At 44.7% G+C, this 18012-nt stretch overlaps 1 protein-coding gene across 2 annotated transcripts in view; it reads right to left on the bottom strand.

The window, feature by feature from the left end:
* The window catches only part of RNF13 (ring finger protein 13), a 118493-nt gene that overhangs the window by 54640 nt on the left and 45841 nt on the right, over nucleotides 1–18012 (bottom strand). Inside the window, exons 4-5 of one of the 2 annotated variants that reach the window (XM_075555928.1) lie at nucleotides 17754–17879; nucleotides 5317–5404 (exon numbers count right to left, since the gene is read on the bottom strand). In XM_075555928.1, coding sequence (XP_075412043.1) covers nucleotides 5317–5404; nucleotides 17754–17879 — 214 coding nt within the window. Of the gene's footprint in view, nucleotides 1–5306; nucleotides 5405–17753; nucleotides 17880–18012 lie in introns of those variants that run through there. The other variant, XM_075555927.1, reaches the window with a different exon arrangement.

Here is an 18012-nt window from a genome sequence, read left to right as displayed (position 1 = left end):
ATCAACTGAGTCAGGCACCCCAAGATATCCTCCTACAAAAAGACCTGAGAAACCAAGTGAAGCAGACACAAATGAAAATACTGAAAACCCCAGCATCCAACAGAAAGATGAAGAACTAAATTCAAAACCATACAGGAGAAACAATGAAAATAGAAAGAAAATTTACAGACATGAGACCCACATGCTGGCTTAGCACAGGATGGCCAATCTGTGGCAGATTAAAAGACACATGAAAATGATTAGTCCAATGGGCTGTTGGACCATACAAACATCCGTCTCCCAAACCCTCAAAACCAAAGAGCTAGATGGTTGCCCAGCTACTACTGCCAACTGCTCTGAGAGGATCACATCAGAAAGTACTGTGTGGGATATGAAAAGACTTTCCCCCAGCTTCTTCCCCCCCCCCCCCCAATATGTCAGACCTAGGACACTGCTTCCAAGGAATGGTAAATGACTGTCAAGTTATCTCCCAAGAGCACCAGCCATCCAGAGCAAGCAGACCCTATTGTCTGTCCCACCTTAGGTGGGGCTCACTCCCTGCTGTTCGGACAGTGGATGGCTTTCCAGGAAGGGCTCAGAATAAATTAAGTCTCCAGCTCAGGGACAATCAAGGTTAGTCCACCATCATGGATCTAGGATCCGGCCATCTTGTGATCTATGTACCCTTAATCCCTCTCCTTCCTACAGTGTGTACACCTCTAGATCGTCCCCCTCCCATTATTGTACAACCCTTTCCTGTGACATATGTCTTTACCTATAATCAGGGGACTTGCACACCCCCCAAAAGATACATAGGCCTTGGTTAGAAATAAATCTCTCTCTTTTCCCTTCTCCTTCATCCGCGCTGTGAGGACCTGGCTGAGAGAGCCTGGCTGTCCAGGAGGTGAGCATGCTACCATGAGATGTGTCCGACTCCTTGATTTTACTCTCCTATCTCTCTTATCCTCTAAGCCTTTACTATTTCTTTATCTATCTGAACTGTACAATTGCGCTTACCGGACCTGTGAGAGCGTGAGGGGCTGCTTCCCCCTACAGTATTGGACCTCTCATGTGTGAAAAATGCAGAACCCAAGTTCATAAAAGAGACCAGTCTTATTGGTCAGACAGAGGCTGATGGAACGCCCAAAGCTGTGGCCTCTAGTCAGCCTTCAGATCTGCAATGGAGCTCAACCTGCGTTGGCATAGTCACCACTTAGATCAAAAGAGAAGCACTCGCCCACGGATGACGTTCCCAGGGTCAGGATTGAACAGGAACGCAAGCGGGAAACACAGGCAGGAGCAGGATGTGGATGGTGCACCGAGGGGACGGTGAGGGATGAGCTGCAAGATGTGAGGGAATTGTTGAACGCTCCACTTGTGATTAGCTTGCTCTGTAAACCTCACCTAATCCACCAGCAAGTTAAAAAGACAGATTTAATGAAACATGATCATGATGCATTTGTAAAGAAGGTGAATTCAACACAAGTAATCCATGAAGAAAACAAAAGTAATCATAATCTTCCTCACCCAAAGATTAAATTCTAAATTTTAAAAAAAGTAAATTCTACAGGTTTTGACAAACTGGTAAGAGTTATGTGAGTGATAAACACATACAGTGAAGACATAGAATGTTCCATCTCCTCATGCTGTTAGATCCAATCATCTCCCAACCATAGATCGGTTTTGTAGCCTTATAAAGACAGGTCTTAATACCTTGGTATCCTTGGGAAAGACAGGCTTTGATTTTTCCATCTTTATTATTTTGTGCAAATATAAACATTTGTGCCCCCCCCCCCCGCTCCACCCCTCCATTCACTCTCTCATTCCCTTCCTTCACTCACGGACATACACCACACAGGGCAGAACTCAAGATGGGCAGCGAAAGAATGCTCACTTACTATTTTTATAGCAGCGGGATTTAAAAGAAAAAACACAACACTTTTATACCAATGGAATTATATAATAATGGTATAAAGTGTACGCTTTTTTCCATGTAATGATATAGCTCATTCTGATACACAGTCTAATTTTACTCATTTTAAATAACCGCAGAAGTGTTATTGTATGGCTATGTATTATGGAGTTATTTTTGACCTTATTAAGAAATGTGTGTATACCACGTATGTTTATAAAATGTGATTCAGTTCAGATTTAAACCTTGGGCTTATAATCACTGCTGGTAAACTCTGGACCACAAGCCCCTCAGCAGCCCTGGGGAGGGCTGCTGTCCTTTAGCGGCTTTCATGACGGCACCTGACTGAAGTCAAGGAGGCGCTTTTAGTGGCAGGCACTGCCTTATAGTCACTGAACATAACAATTTCTTTTCATTGTAACGTCTGAGGAGATGAGGGGAGGAGCAGGGTGGAAGGAAATTCTGAGTGCAAATATGAATGCTATCTTGGAGGCTCGGCCACATTCAGATCTCGGGAAAGCAAACTCAACCATGTCCCCGTGCACAAAACAATCTTAAAGAACCACTCATTAATGCTGAGCCGCAAAACAAGTTTTGCGCTGACAAACCGTAATATCCTAAAACCACGGCTATGTTACCAGTTAAATCACTACCTCCAGCCTTTCTAGAACACTGCCTCATTCCCCTCACGCAGTAGAATTCCACCCCCAGGCTTTTCCATCGCTTCCAAGCGCGATCCTGCGCAGGAGCACACCTTGAAGTCATCCCTGCCTCCTCTCCCCTTCACTCCCTGTCAACTCCTACCCAGTCCCCAATACAGCCACATTCCTGCCACTCTCTCGTCGGTCACTGGTACAGTACTCCAAACCACAACCAGCTCTGGCTCTGTTCCCCAAAGGCCCGCCCGAGCAGTCATTTAAAAATGTCTGTCGATCACCTCATGCTCCTGTTCAGTGTACGTAGGGAAACCGCCATCCTCCTCCATGCCTCATTCTGATGTACTTTTCTTCATAGTGGTTGTTCGCCTTGACATCACAGTACACATCTACTAGATTGTGTCTACTTCCTCTCTTCTACTCTAGATCATAATCATCATAGGAAAATAACAGCAAAACAATTACTGATGACTACTGAAAAACCATGAAATGCTTCAATTATTTTGTGTCTTCATTCATTCAGTCCTCAGAACACGTCGATGAGATCAGTAAGACTGTCGATACTACTTTGCTCATCAGACGCTTAGGCACAGGTATTAGGTAGCCCAAGGCATCACAGTGAGTAGGTGCCTGGGCTGGCACTCAAACGCTGGCTGATGGTTCTCAGAAACCACACAGCAACCAGCCCACAGCCTCGGTGCAGGATCTGAAGGGGAGGAGTGGCGGTTTTCTGTCCTGCTAGAGGGGGGCTGCCGAAGAGCGGTTGACGGAGTTACTGCTGTTCCCATCCAGCTGAACAGCGGTGGAGCTGACAGCCGTGTGCCTGTCCCCTGTGGAGTGCCGGGGGGTGGGGGGGATCCAGCCTCTGACTCTGGAGCTAGGACCTCAAAGAAAAACCCACCGGCAACAGTCCTTGTTCCGCTCACAGACAAACTGTGTCAATCAATTCCACTTTCCCAGCAACAGCTGTCACACTACTCCTGAAATGCTAGAAATTTTCCACGTTTTCTGAAATCAATGAAGATTCAATCAACTACAAGGCTGAAAGTAAAAATGTGGAAAAAATTAATTAAGGAACTCAATAAGTTTGTTTTATTATAATTTTGCCTTAATTGATATTAGGCATGAAAGACTTCTTATCAGTTAACAACCATAATAGCGACAAAAAACAACATTGTTTTAGGAATATAAAACGACTTTTTGGTCAAAGAATGCAAAATACTTGTTGACTAGGATGCAATTATTTAAAGTTCTAAGGCTGTTCTAATGTATTATATCACACCATAGTTGTACATCTTTTGCTACAAAGTTCTTTAGATGTGTGAATTAATGGAATTTACTAGCAAGAAATATTATGATCATACAGTAAATGAAAAACAAAAATAAAGATTCTTCTAATCATGAATACTGGCAATAAATAATGCTAAAATCACTTTGAAAGATTTTGATAAAAACCTAATGCCTTGAGTGACAGAAATTAAGTTTAAATCATGGCATACAATCTGAAAGCCACCGTCTCAATATAGCCAATTATTTCACTAAAATAGGCTCATTGTCCCTACAAACTAATATTTAGATTAAGACACTCTCATTTTGAGTTAAAAACTATGGGCATCACACTTCACTAAGACAGGCCAAAAAGCACTGCTACTAGTTTCAGTTCATCCACGCATGGGTTATACAGACTAACCATGCTTCCCCAGGTCTCTAAAGCAGAGGGCAGCTGCATGAATACAACCTGTCTGTGTGCAGCCAGAATGCCTTCAAGATCGAGGTCCACTGATGGCCAAGGGCATCTGCTAGGCCAGTGACAGTCAGGGCAAAGAAGCCAGCTCGGAAGGTTGCTAGAAGGGGTCACCTTGGCAAGCTGTCTCTAAGGACTCAGGGAAATCATGGGGGCTTCCTATGAAGAAGTGCTTGTAAACTTGTCGGCTTTGGGTGAGAGAAAAGACCAGAGAAATTGCACGGAGCAATGTTTCCCCATCATGTCATGCTACAGGCAGGGGGCTGTCCGAAAGGAATTCTACTGGGAAAGCCGAGCCTAGACCCCTCTAGCCCTCATCGTACCCCTTCAGACTATCTCTGCTCCCCAAAGTCACAGGACATTTTAAAGGAATAAGATTTGAGTCCCTTGAAGATGCCCAAATGGCGATTTTGACATGGTACGTGTCACAGAGCTCAGACTTCTTCGGGGAAGGGTTGAGAGAAGGAAACGGCGCCTTCACACAGCGTTTACCAAACAGAGGGCATGTGGAGCGAGAGGCACACACGCGGATATTTTTTTTTCACGCGGATATTTTTGTTTAATAAAAGTATCCATGATTTTTATGGTAATGCTTTTTAATGTACCACGATTATTTATTATGGGGCTAATTACCAACTGGTATTAGGAAACCTCAAGTGTGTGCCTTTGAAAAATCTATTGGAATATTTAGTATAGTCTCATATCCTAAAACGTAATGCTGTGAATCTCTAAGTGAATCATGAATTCAGCTTGTTTACCTCTGTTTAAAGCTTTGGTGCTCAACAAAATGTCAACATGTCTTCTAAAGGTAAAACATATCAAGACACATCTAGATATTCGGAAAAGGATAAGTTAACTCCTTGATTCATTGAATAAAATGATTCTAAAGACGTAAGGACGGAATCCTCTTTCTGACGCATGAGAAACTTTGCTTTGTAAGCAGAAAATGCAACAGGAATGTCCTGCTAATGTTGTTTGGAAAGATCTGTCCAACGGGAGAGAAGAAAAGTGATACCTGTACTTACTGTCGTTGGATCCCATGCTAATGAGGTCCTGAGAGTCCACATTGTGAACGATGGCTGCTTTGTATCCTGCTCTCTGTGCATTCAGAACCTGGAAGTGGGAACACAGCCACGTTACTAAGGAAGAGAGTGCTTTTCCCAAAGTCCACCAACTTAAATATAAACCATCGTGCCCATACGATGTACCGAGGACGACACTGCGTACATGGATAGAAACAGAGCTCAGATGTGCTCTGGAAATAATGCATTTTTTAAATCATTACTTTGTATCAAGGACTTCTTTATCTTCTTTATTTGGTTCATGGCATTAAGTGAAATCAGGAGCAAATGAAGAATAATAAAACTATATTTTTCAAGCAGCAAAAGGCTTGTGTCGCCATAAAGAAATGAAGAGGCTGAGATCTGGGGCATTCCAGTGCCATCTCGGCTATTTATCAATGGTTTGAACTAGGTCAAATTACTTTTCCCTTTTAGTCCTCAGCTTCCTCCTCAGCAAAAGATTGACAGCAATGTTGTTCTTATATACAAAATACTATGTGAAATGCTTAATACCACATCTAACTCGTAGACAAGATTCAAATAAAAGATATTCTTATTATCTTGATCCTCAATAATGTTCTTGTAAAACTCCTTTCTAACACCTGACTGGATTAACAATGCTTCCAGACAAAAGGTATTTCCTCAGATTTGATCTTTCCTAACGGTGGCCGCCAGAGTAGCGACCTTTGCAGCACGAGAAGACAGCTGACTGTGAGGCAGAGCATTCTCACGTTCAAGTCCTGGCCATCAGGTCCATCTCCACCCATGGGAGAGCCCACAGGACAGAGCGGAACTGCCCCATGGGCTTCTGAGACCATGCATCTTTATGCAGCAGAGCAGCGGGCAGTTCAGCAGCCTAACGTAACCTCTACACCACCATTAGCCACCTGAAAAGTATCCAAGCATGCTATGCTGCCTCCAATATCCCATTTCTTTTTAAAGTCAATTAGTGCACACATCACTGAAACAACACATGTTCAACTTGGTTCTCTGCATCAATATATGAGGGGGCACCCCCCCAAAAACACAACAACAGAAAAAGCTCCACTCTCCACTGGGCAGACCTTTCATAGAGCACACTTTTCCCGTTAGGCAGGCGTCAAGCAACTCGCCCTGAGTCAGTGCACCCAGTGGTATCACCTGGAAAGGTTCTCTTCCGCCGGAGCGAATAGTTCCATTAACAGTTTCACTCGAATCTGGGGGTGGGGTGAGGGTGGGGTGTTGTTGGTTTGTTGTTGTTGATGGCTGATTGAAGAGAACAGTGTGCAGCTGTGAAATTTTGTTTCATGCTCAGGAAAAATGCCACAGAAACTGTTGTGATGTTGAACACAGATCACGAGTACAGCACTACGGGAAAAACTCGAGTGTATGAATGGTTTTCTAGTTTCAAAAAAGGTGCGATGTCAATAGATGACAAACCTCGTTCTGGAAGTCTGTTAACTTCCTGAAAGGATTAAAAATGTCCACTTGCAGTGCATTTGGAGTTCACTCCTCCAGGCCAGACTGTTAGTCAAGCTTTCTAGGTAGCGGTTCTTAAACGATAGCCTTAACTGTGTGATCAAAAAGGCCTGATGGTGGCAGACAGGGGACTGGGTTTTCCACCACGACAACGCACCTGCTCACACAGCCAGCGCAGGACGCCGGTCTGGGGCAAAACACAGCTTGCCTCCTTGCTCCACACACCTTACTCACCGACCCCTCTCTGCGGGAGTCCTTTTCTTTTGGCGAATGAAGAGAGACATGAAAGGACAGCGATTTGATGACATAGAAGAGGTGAAGGAAAAAACCACAGGTGGTGCCGTCAGTCATCCAAACAGATGAGTTTGAAAAATGTTCCAAAAATGGAATCGCAGATTTGACAAATGTATTCAGTGTAATGGAGAGTACTTTGAAGTTGGTAAGATTGTGTTGTAAAAAAAACCAAATACAATGCTTTGGGGAAAAATTTTTTCTTCCTTTTTTGGGGGGCGGGTACCCCCTTGTATACATGAGAGAAAAGTTACAATATGCTAGGACATAGAACTGTGGTCTCAGGGACCATCACACAGCATTTAAAATGCAGTTCAGTTCAACTTGTACTTGATGAGGCTGTACAGTAAGTACTGGGCACAATGCAGAACGCAAAAGCAGATCAGAAAGTGCCATAATCCTCAAGATCACAATTCTTTGGAAGTCCGAAGAGCCCAGGTATTCTCTGGACACCCGGTTATTTCTTTGTGCTTACTTTCTCTACTTTGAATGGGTTCTGTAGTTTACTTCTGAATGGCTCTGAAAAAAATACTGCCCTCCAGTCAATGCTGACTCATAGTGGCCCCTGTGGTTTCCTAGACCGTAACTGTTGGAGGGAGTACAAAGCTCAGTCTTTCTCCAAGAGAGCTGCTGGTGGTTTCAAACTGCCAACCATACGGATCGCAGCCCAAAGCATAACCACTATGCCACCAGGCCTCCTAAAATTCCACTCATCTCCCTGAAGCCTGCCCAACCCCACACCCTGTTCCACACGCTATCTCTAATGACTGCTACCCATATTAACTGTTCCCTGCTTAGCTGATTGGTAATTTGTTTACATTTTTCTTAATGGTGTTCTGCAATGCTTTACTACCCGCTTATGTATAAATACACCCGCTCATTTCCAAAATAAGCCTTCCCGGGGTCCTTAAATCTCCTGTAGTAATCTAAGTGTTTGTATTTTCTGGTGAGAAGGTGTAATCAATTTTTCAAGAGGTTTTCTGATTCCCATGTCATTGAGTCACCAATATTAATAGATTTTAAATAATCTGCATATAACTGAATCTAGGCACTATGCTTAAATCTACATCATGCAAATGTTCCTTTCACACCTCCCCAAAGCGACACTTCCACAAAGACAACATAAAATTATATCAATTATCAAAAGCTGTTGCCTGCTAGCAAGATAATGAAATTCTTGGAGCGGAGCACTTAGAAAATTCCAAAAAGAGATGAAATTCTGTCAGCGTGTGAATTCCAAAACACAAAAACCGTTTTTAAAGATTTTAAAAGTATGCAGTCTTCCCCCATGGTTTCTGTTGTTGATTTTATTGATTTCTAAAATAAGGAGATGAACTAAATCAAGAAACACATTAACATATGGACTAACAGGCCTATGAAAACAAACAAGGAAAATTCATCCATATTTACGAACGATAAAATTCATGCGTCAGTCAAGTTAAACTACGTTTTCAACCAAGCAGCAGCTGGTATTTTTAAGAACACACGAGACAGAAATAAAAATCTAAATCATTTTGTAAGCGTGTGCGAGGTTTCACATTTATAAAATTCAACCTCAAGCACATGGTGTCAGATGGAAGCAGAGAGTCATGAATGAAAGAGCACGCCGTGCACAAACCTAAATCCAACACGGCCACCCCAACTCACGGCTGCATTGGAACGCCTCCTGAATGGTACTGGCAGTCTGCTTTCAGCTCCACGGGGCAGGTGCTCTGAGTGCTTTAGATGTAAGAAACGAATGGCTGTTGTGATCACCTGCCCCGTCAAGGTGATGCTAAGCCTTGACCACCCACATGCGTGCAGAGTGAGATGTTCCCTGCTGTGATCTTTGGGAGCAAACCACCAGGCCTGCTTCGCAGGAGACAGGCTCCAAACACCGCCCTTTGACCAGCTGAATGGTTTGCACCCCAGGGGGCCCCAGCAACAGATTCCATGAGACTCCCCTATCTCAGCCAGGTGGCACCTAACCAAGAGTTTTAAAGACATTAGGAATGGTGGGGGGTTTGTTGTAAAAGCCCAGAAAAGCAAGAGTTCTAACCAGAGTTCTCAGTAACTTACGGTCTGACATGAACCCTGGAAAACACAATACTTCATTTTATTTACAGACTGGGTGGTCTGCAACTGGCAACACAGACATCAAATACAGTTTATAGAAGAGGTCAAGACAGGCATTACCAGACACCTTTAAGAGACGCATACACACGAGGAGTTGGGAAAAACTGGTGACAATGTTCCCAGCAAGCTTCAGACCGAAGCTCCATGAATGCAGGAAGTCCCATGTGCTAGAGCTTCCACATAGTGTCTCTACCGCCCACAGCGACTCTGCAAAATGTTCCGCATATTTTAAGGACAAAGCAAAGATAAACAACACTTCTCTAAGGTCACATTTGGGGACCTGGCCTATGCAACTTTTTTTTTGTTGTTGTTGTAAAAGCAACTTACATAATTTTTTTTTCTTTCTTTTTTTTTTTTAACAATTTATTAGGGGCTCATACAACTCTTATCACAGTCCACACATATACATACATCAATTGTATAAAGCACATCCATACATTCCTTACCCCAATCATTCTCAAAGCATTTGCTCTCCACTTAAGCCCTTTGCATCAGGTCCTCTTTTTTTTTTCCCCTCCCTCCCCTCTCCCCCCTCCCTCATGTGCCCTTGGTAATTTATGCATCATTATTTTGTCATATCTTGCCCTATCCGGAGTCTCCCCTCCCCCCCTTCTCTGCCGTCCCTCTCCCAGGAAAGAGGTCACATGTGGATCCTTGTAATCAGTTCCCCCTTTCCAACCCACTCATCCTCCACTCTCCCAGCATCGTCCCTCACACCCTTGGTCCTGAAGGTATCATCCACCCTGGATTCCCTGTTTCTCCAGCCCTCATATGTACCAGTGTACAGCCTCTGCCCTATCCAGGCCTGCAAGGTAGAATTCGGATCATGGTAGTTGGGGGGAGGAAGCATCCAGGATCTGGGGAAAGCTGTGTTCTTCATCGGTACTACCTCGCACCCTAATTAACCCATCTCCTCTCCTAAACCCCTCTATGAGGGGATCGCCATTGGCCGACACTTGGGCCTTGGGTCTCCACTCTGCACTTCCCCCTTCATTTAATATGGTATATATATACACACACATACACACACACACACATACATACACACACATATATCTTTTTTTTTTTGCATGATGCCTTATACCTGGTCCCTTGGCACCTCGTGATCGCACTGGCCGGTGTGCTTCTTCCATGTGGGCTTTTTTGCTTCTGAGCTAGATGGCCGCTTGTTCGCCTTCAAGCCTTTAAGACCCCAGACACTATCTCTTTTGATAGCCGGGCACCATCAGCTTTCTTCACCACATTTGCTTATGCACCCATTTGTCTTCAGCGATCCTATCATGGAGGTATGCAGTCAATGATATGATTTTTTTGTTCTTTGATGCCTGGTAACTGATCCCTTCGGGACCACTCGATCACACAGGCTGGTGTGTTCTTCCATGTGGACTTTGTTGCTTCTGAGCTAGATGGCCGCTTGTTTATCTTCAAACCTTTAAGACCCCAGTCACTATCTCTTTTGGTAGTCGGGCACCATCAGCTTTCTTCACCACATTTACTTGTTCACCCCCTTTGGCTCCAGCAGTTGTGTCGGGAGAGTGAGCATCATAGAGTTCCAATTTAATAAAAGAAAGTATTCATGCATTGAGGGAGTGCTTGAGTAGAGGCCCGTGTCAGGATGGCCGAGTGGTCTAAGGCGCCAGACTCAAGTTCTACTTCCTATGCAACTTTATCTGACTGGACAGAGGCATTTGGAATCCCAATGGACCCAGATAAGGCTTAGGAGTACGTGCCTCATTTAACCCTTTACAAATGTGGAAGGAGAGGAACTGATCTGCAAAGGAGGGACTGACTACCATCAAGGCAGGAGGTCTTCAAGGTCACCCAGGTGGGTGGTTTTAACGAATAAAAATACAAATTCAGGTTGTCAGGCATAGGGGCTGCTCTTGATCTGCTCTGAAGGTAGGTCCTCATTTCCTTCCAACATCTGAGCCCAGTGACCTGAAGAGCTCATGTCTCGGAGGTTGGTTCTAAAGGGCACATCTACTCCTAGCTTGTCTTGAGGGTAGTCAGATCCCTCCTGTCCAGTCACTTATTTAGTCTTTGCTATGCCTCTAAAGAGATGGACTCAAGTAAACCTAATCCTGCAGAGTGCATCCTACCTCCTTAACACCAATTGTCTGCACTCTTGCCTCATTAACTTTATCCCACCTCTCGTCAAGTTCATTATATCGTGACTTTTTAAAGACACACTAGAATTTTTTTGTGGGCTTTCCAAAACTGTAAATCCTTATGGGGGTAGACGCCTCATCTTTCTTCCTGCAGAGCAGATGGCAGATTTGAACCACCAACCACGAAATTAGCAGCCTAATACCTGACCAACAGCAGGGTTATTTATATATTAGGAGTTACAGCACTAGAATATTACATCTGATCCTAGAATGGAGAATAATTACAAAATACTGAGAATCATGGCTTACCTAAGTGAACACATATTTTGGGGATACTCAATTTAACACATAAGATATATTCAAAGAGCAAACAAAACATGGGTGGATGGTCCAAGATGGAAGCTTACTCTGACACACCAAGACATTATCTGCACATGCACACGTACACACGCACGCACACACACGCCCCTCTACAAAAAGACCTGAGAAACCAAGTGAAGCAGATACAGATGAGCAGCACCAAGCAGAAGGATGAAAAACTAGATTCAGAACCATATGGAAGGAGAAACGAATGAAAACAGACAATGAGCACATTTAGAGATAAAAGACCTGCATGCTGACAGCACCGGATGGTCAATCTGTGGCAGGTTTACAAGCATCGCTGTGTGGAAATTATAAGAAAACTTCTAAAAAATAAAAAGAAAACTTCACACAATCCCCAATAGGAAGCAGAGATGCTGCTGTACAAACAGAGCAGAGCAAGGAGTCATCAGCTCAGTGACACGCAGGAGGCCCAGTGTCCTCATTCAACTTCCATCCACGTGAAAAGTCATGTAGTCCACAGCCCACTGGCCTAGCAGGCTGACTGCACATGCCGAGACCACTTCATCTCTCACCACCAAGGCAGCATCCTACCCTCCACTCCAAAAGCCACGCTAACAGAAGTGGCATCAATTCTTCTCAAGCGGTTCCAGAACAAAGAAAAGACAGAAAACCCCTGCACTCATACTATGAAGCAAATACAGCCTCGATATCAAATGTTTGCAAAGAAACTACTCCAAAAAGAAAATCAGAGACCAACACACCTCATGAACATGGATTTAGAAAGTCTCAACAAAATCCTAATCAATAGAACAACAACAACATATCCAAAATCATGCATGATGACAAAGTGTGCAAGGAGTCCGGTTGAGGATCAGGCATCAAAGAACAAAGGAGCATATCACTGTGAATGAGGGGGAGTGCAGAGTGGGGACCCAAGACTCATCTGTCGGCAACTGGACATCCCCTTACAGAGGGTCGCAGGGAGAAGACGAGCCAGTCAGGGTGCAGTGTAGCAACGATGAAACATACATCTAGTTCCTAAATGCTTTCCTCTAGTTCCTAAATGCTTCTTCCCCACCACTATAAGGATCCCAATTCTACCTTACAGATCTGACTAGACCAGAGGATGTACACTGGTACAGATAGGAACTGGAAACACAGGGAATTCAGGAGAGATGATCCCTTCAGGACCAGTGCCGAGAGTGGCGATACAGGAGGGTGGAGGGAGGGTGGGGTAGAGAGAGGGAACCAATTACAAGGACCTACATATAACCTCCTCTCTGAGGGATGGACAACAGAAAAGTGGGTGAAGGGAGATGTTGGACAGTGTAAGATATGACAAAATAATAATGATGTATAGATTGTCAAGGGTTCATAAGGGAGGGGGTAGCGGGAGGTAAGGGAGAAAATGAGGAGTTGATACCAGGGGCTCAAGTGGAAGGCAAATGTTTTGAGAATAATGATGGCAACAAGTGTACAATGTGCTTGACACAATGGATGGATGGATGGATGGATCTTGATAAGAGTTGTATGAGCCCCCCAATAAAATGATTTTTTTAAAACAAAGCTCCATCTTTAACCCAGGAGAAGCTGGTGGTTTTGAACTGCTCACCTTGTGGTTAGCAGCCCAACTTGTAACCACTACAACACCAGAGCTCCTAATTGCTAATGAATCAGAAAACAAAACCATTGGCCACCAAGTCGATTCTGACTAAAAGTGACCCTCGCACCCACAAGTAGGTCTGTGTGGTGAAAAGTTTTCAATAGCTGCCTTCCCCAACGTAGATGGCTGGGCCTTCATGGGCTGAACTAGAAGCCCCGAGACATGTGTGTTCTGCCCAGGAAGTCCATTAGCTTAGTCCTGCTTCCCTCAGCATCTCTCTTCACCAGGTTAGTCCTGCTTCCCTCAGCAGCTCTCTTCACCGGGTTAGTCCTGCTTCCCTCAGCAGCTCTCTTCACCGGGTTAGTCCTGCTTCTCTCAGCATCTCTCTTCACCAGGTGAGTCCTGCTTCCCTCAGCAGCTCTCTTCACCGGGTTAGTCCTGCTTCCCTCAGCATCTCTCTTCACCAGGTGAGTCCTGCTTCCCTCAGCATCTCTCTTCACCAGGTGAGTCCTGCTTCCCTCAGCAGCTCTCTTCACCGGGTTAGTCCTGCTTCCCTCAGCAGCTCTCTTCACCAGGTTAGTCCTGCTTCCCTCAGCATCTCTCTTCACCGGGTTAGTCCTGCTTCCCTCAGCATCTCTCTTCACCGGGTTAGTCTTGCTTCCCTCAGCATCTCTCTCTTCACCAGGTGAGTCCTGCTTCCCTCAGCATCTTTCTCTTCACCAAGTGAGTCCTGCTTCCCTCAGCATCTTTCTCTTCACCAGGTGAGTCCTGCTTCCCTCAGCATCTTTCTTCGCCAGGTGGCAGAGAGAAAACTGGGCATTTCTTTCATGGCAGCACACTATTCCCACCACTTTTAGACTTCCTTTACGGAAGAAATGACAGAAAAAACCTAAAGTTAAGAATTATAACAAGTCAATCCTGAAATACCAGCCACCATCATAACTCTGAAATAACTTGTTAAGCACCGTTGTTTGCACATGCGAGGGGGTAGTCCCCATACACACACACACACACAAAATCCCCCCAGACAACCTGCACTGGGCGGAGCTTTCAGAGCAGCATGCATTCCCCACTAGGCGCGCATTAAGAGACTCCCCTGAGTAGTGCACCCAGTCTCATTGCCTGGGCAGGGTCTCAGGTCACAGTGAATTTTTTCGGTAAGCAGTTTCGCTCGAACCACAGCGTTTGTGATGGCCAATTTAGGAGAACGCCATGCACTGTAAAGTTTTGTTTCCTGCGCAGAAACTGTGGTGATGTTGAACACAGCTTCCAAGGTCAGTGCTGTGGGAAACTCAAGTGCACATGAAATGTTAATTGATGGCGATCCTCATTCTGGACACATGTCCAGTTCCTGAACAGATGAAAACGTCAGCTCGTGGTGCATTTGGAGTCTGTTTCACCCGGTCAGACTGCTCATCAAGCTTCCTGTGAACAAGTTCTGAAAAGAGTGGGTAACTGTGTGCCTGGTCAGACTGCTCATCCAGCTTCCTGTGTACAAGTTCTGAAAAGAGTGGGTAACTGTGTGCTGCCCAAAAAGGCCTGAGAACGGTGAGGGCCACAAATGTACACATGTGCTTGATACAAAGGATGGATGGATGGAGTGTGGCAAGAACTGTACAAGCCCCCAATAAAATGATTTTTTTAAAGGCCTGATTTGTGGCAGACAGGGCACTGGTTTTGCCATAATAATGCACCTGCTCACACAGCCATCTCAGTGCGCCAGTTTTGGACAAAAAACAGCATGCCTCTCTTGCCCCACACACCATACCCACCTGACCTCACTTCCTGCAACTTATTTTTCTTTCTGCAAATGAAGAGGGACATGAAAGGACAGCAATTTGACGACATAGAAGAGGTGAAGAAAAAAATGAGGGAGGTGCCATCAGCCATCCAAACAGATACATTTAAAAAATGTTTCCAAGAATGGAATCGCAGATTTGACAAATGTAGTAAGTGTAATGAAGAGTATTTTGAAGGTGATAAGGTTGTTTTGTAAAAAATTAAATACATAGCTTTGGGGGTTTGTTTTTGGTAACCCCTTGTAGGTTGCAAATGATCAGGTTCTACAACACAGCTGGTATATGTGTTTGCATCAATGTGGAAAGTAAGAAAATGAAGTTAAAGATATGCGATCTGAAGATTACAGCTGATAAAGCTTAAGAGGTGATCTGCCAGTAATCCCACCCTTTAAGAAACTTCTCTTTGGGATGCGATTCCAATTCTTTTCCCAGGATCTATGAAGATTATATCCTTCCCAGCCACGCTTCTTGACAGTGTGAAATCTATAGTGCTTACTCTCATGAATGTGTGCAACTTAAAATTTATACATTACATATTCTCACGGCTACATGTCCCTGATAGCCAAATTAGAAATGTTACACATCAACTGTCTATCTTGGGGAGACAAAGCAGCCAATAATTTCGTTTCTAAAAAGCAAACCTCTTTGCCTGAACACAAGTATTCTTTTCAACCTGTGCCCTATTTCATGGCAATGTTAAAGAAAAGTACAAGACAATGTAAAGTGAAATAGCATCACCGCCTAACACACTGCCTCCTCGTGAGTGCAAAGCAATGCTGAGCAGGCATGTGGCCTCCATTATTTCATTTGATCCTGACTGTGATCCTGTGACGGAGGAAACAACGAACGTAAGTACTATTTTACACATGAGGAAGTGAGGCACAAGAGGTTAAAAAACTAGCAAATCACACTGCTCGCCAGAAAACTAGGATTTGAACCCATGCAGCCTGGTTCAGACCTTGATTGGAATCCCTGTGCCTACCTGTACACGGATTCTCTCACAGCGCATGCACAAGACATGCACAATACACTGTAACCTTCTTCATAAAGTCTGTCTGCATGTAACACCTTTAACCTTTTTCTAAGATCAGTCCACTTCAAGTCCACTTTTTCAAATGTACATGTTTTAAGAATGAACTACGGACATTATAGAAGGCAGACTATTACGTATTTCCAATGTAAGAGAACTGTACCGATGGCCTGCTATATCCTCAACACCAGGACAGAAACTAGGTCTAGAAATGCAATCGCAATGTGGTCACAACACGGGGGCCCCTTCAGGGTCATATAAGGCCCACACAACCATCCACGCCACCTAACGCCACCACGGTGGGCTGAGTTAAGTACATGTTTGACCAATGTGGCCTGTGAATGATGTCATAAGCTTCCAAACGGCCCTTGAGAGGAAAAAGGGTTCCCAAGTTCATTTGTAATGACAAGTGCAGAGAAAATGCTCGAGCACAGCAGGAGTCAGGCCATCTTTCCTACTACCGTACAGATCATCTCAGGTCAGCAGAGGGAAAGCGCCTGCCATGCTGTGCCACCTGGAGGCATGAGTGAAGGCAATTCCGTGCACAGGTGTGAGACAGCCCAGTCCGAGAGGCATCAGGGAGGGTCCCATGCAGGCTGCACAGGGTCCTGTGCAAAGGCCAATCGAGGCCGTGTAAAATGACAGCATCAAAAATGCCCAAAGCCACACACACGGAGCAGCCCTGGTGGTAATGCTGGAGGCCCTTTGACAGACTTTGTTTCCCCATCTGACTCCAGGGAGACTACAGCTCATATGTCAGTTGGCTTATTACAAAAGAGAGCTCTCAAAGTCAATGTACGTATACACAGCAGATATAGATCGGGGTGGAGTGTTGTTGACTCTGGAAAGGTGCAGGCATACGTCTCAGGGTTAAAGTTTCCTAATCCCGTGTCAGATCAGGCAAGATCCCACTATGACATCACAGCTCAAGATGCACAACTCCCACCAGAACCTTCTGAGAACCAGCGGAGATTATTTCTAGCCCAGTCCACTTGTTGGTTTTCAATCTCTGAAAACTGAAACGGCCAATCACGAAACCGATAGTACCTCCCTCTTAGTATCGGCTGCTAAGCTCCGGGCAAAATCTGCAGTCAACATGGAACCTGATGCTGTGGAGCTGATTCTGACTCATGCTGACCCCATGGGTTACAGAAGAGAACTTCAAAGACTCTTCTTGGCTATCATCTTCATGCAAGTGGATAGCCAGGCCTTTCTACCACAGCACCATTGACTCGCGCCTCGGGGCTCTAGTAGGCCTGCATCTGCCTTCTTGTCTTCACTTCACCATCTACTTTCTACTTGTCATTGGCCTTCTTTTTCCCTCTGTCCTTTCTTTAAAACAAACAAACAAAAAGCATGAATGACTTTTGTAAACTGTCTTAAATCCTTTCTGAAACACGATTTCCAGACCTGAACCTGAACCCAGCCCTGGGGATCACCTTGCAGCCAAACAGCCGGGGCTATAAAGTGCAGTGACGCTTGTGAGGAGCACACTCCGCAGAGTAACCAACCGCACAAGACTGAAGGAGCAGGCCCGTTTGCCCCAACACGGGGTTCAGAAGGCAGCAAGGGACAAGGAAGAATGTCGAAAGGAAATGGGAAACCCAGGAGGAAGTGAGAGAAATTTACAGTAACAGAGAGTTTTTAAAAATTAAGAAAAAGGGAAACAGTACCTTTACATCAAAATTACAGTCCAGTCTTCTAATCAGCACGATGAAAGTGCCGGATGAATTGTCTTTCAGGGGCGGAGGCACTATGGGTTCACAGGCGTTCTCTGGTTTTGAATTAATCAGAAACCCCTGGAAAAGAATTGACCGGAAGTTATCTCTCGGCTTTACTCAATAAATCAACTCGCTTCATGTGTACAGGTAGACATCTCTGACCTTGTTTGTGTGCATGCATCACGCTACATGCAATAGCTAGACACTGGAA

This window comes from Tenrec ecaudatus, chromosome 8, assembly GCF_050624435.1.
Source record: "Tenrec ecaudatus isolate mTenEca1 chromosome 8, mTenEca1.hap1, whole genome shotgun sequence".
Taxonomy (NCBI): domain Eukaryota; kingdom Metazoa; phylum Chordata; class Mammalia; order Afrosoricida; family Tenrecidae; genus Tenrec; species Tenrec ecaudatus.
Note: the sequence above shows the minus strand (reverse complement) of the source record. Positions and strands in the feature narration are given on the sequence as shown.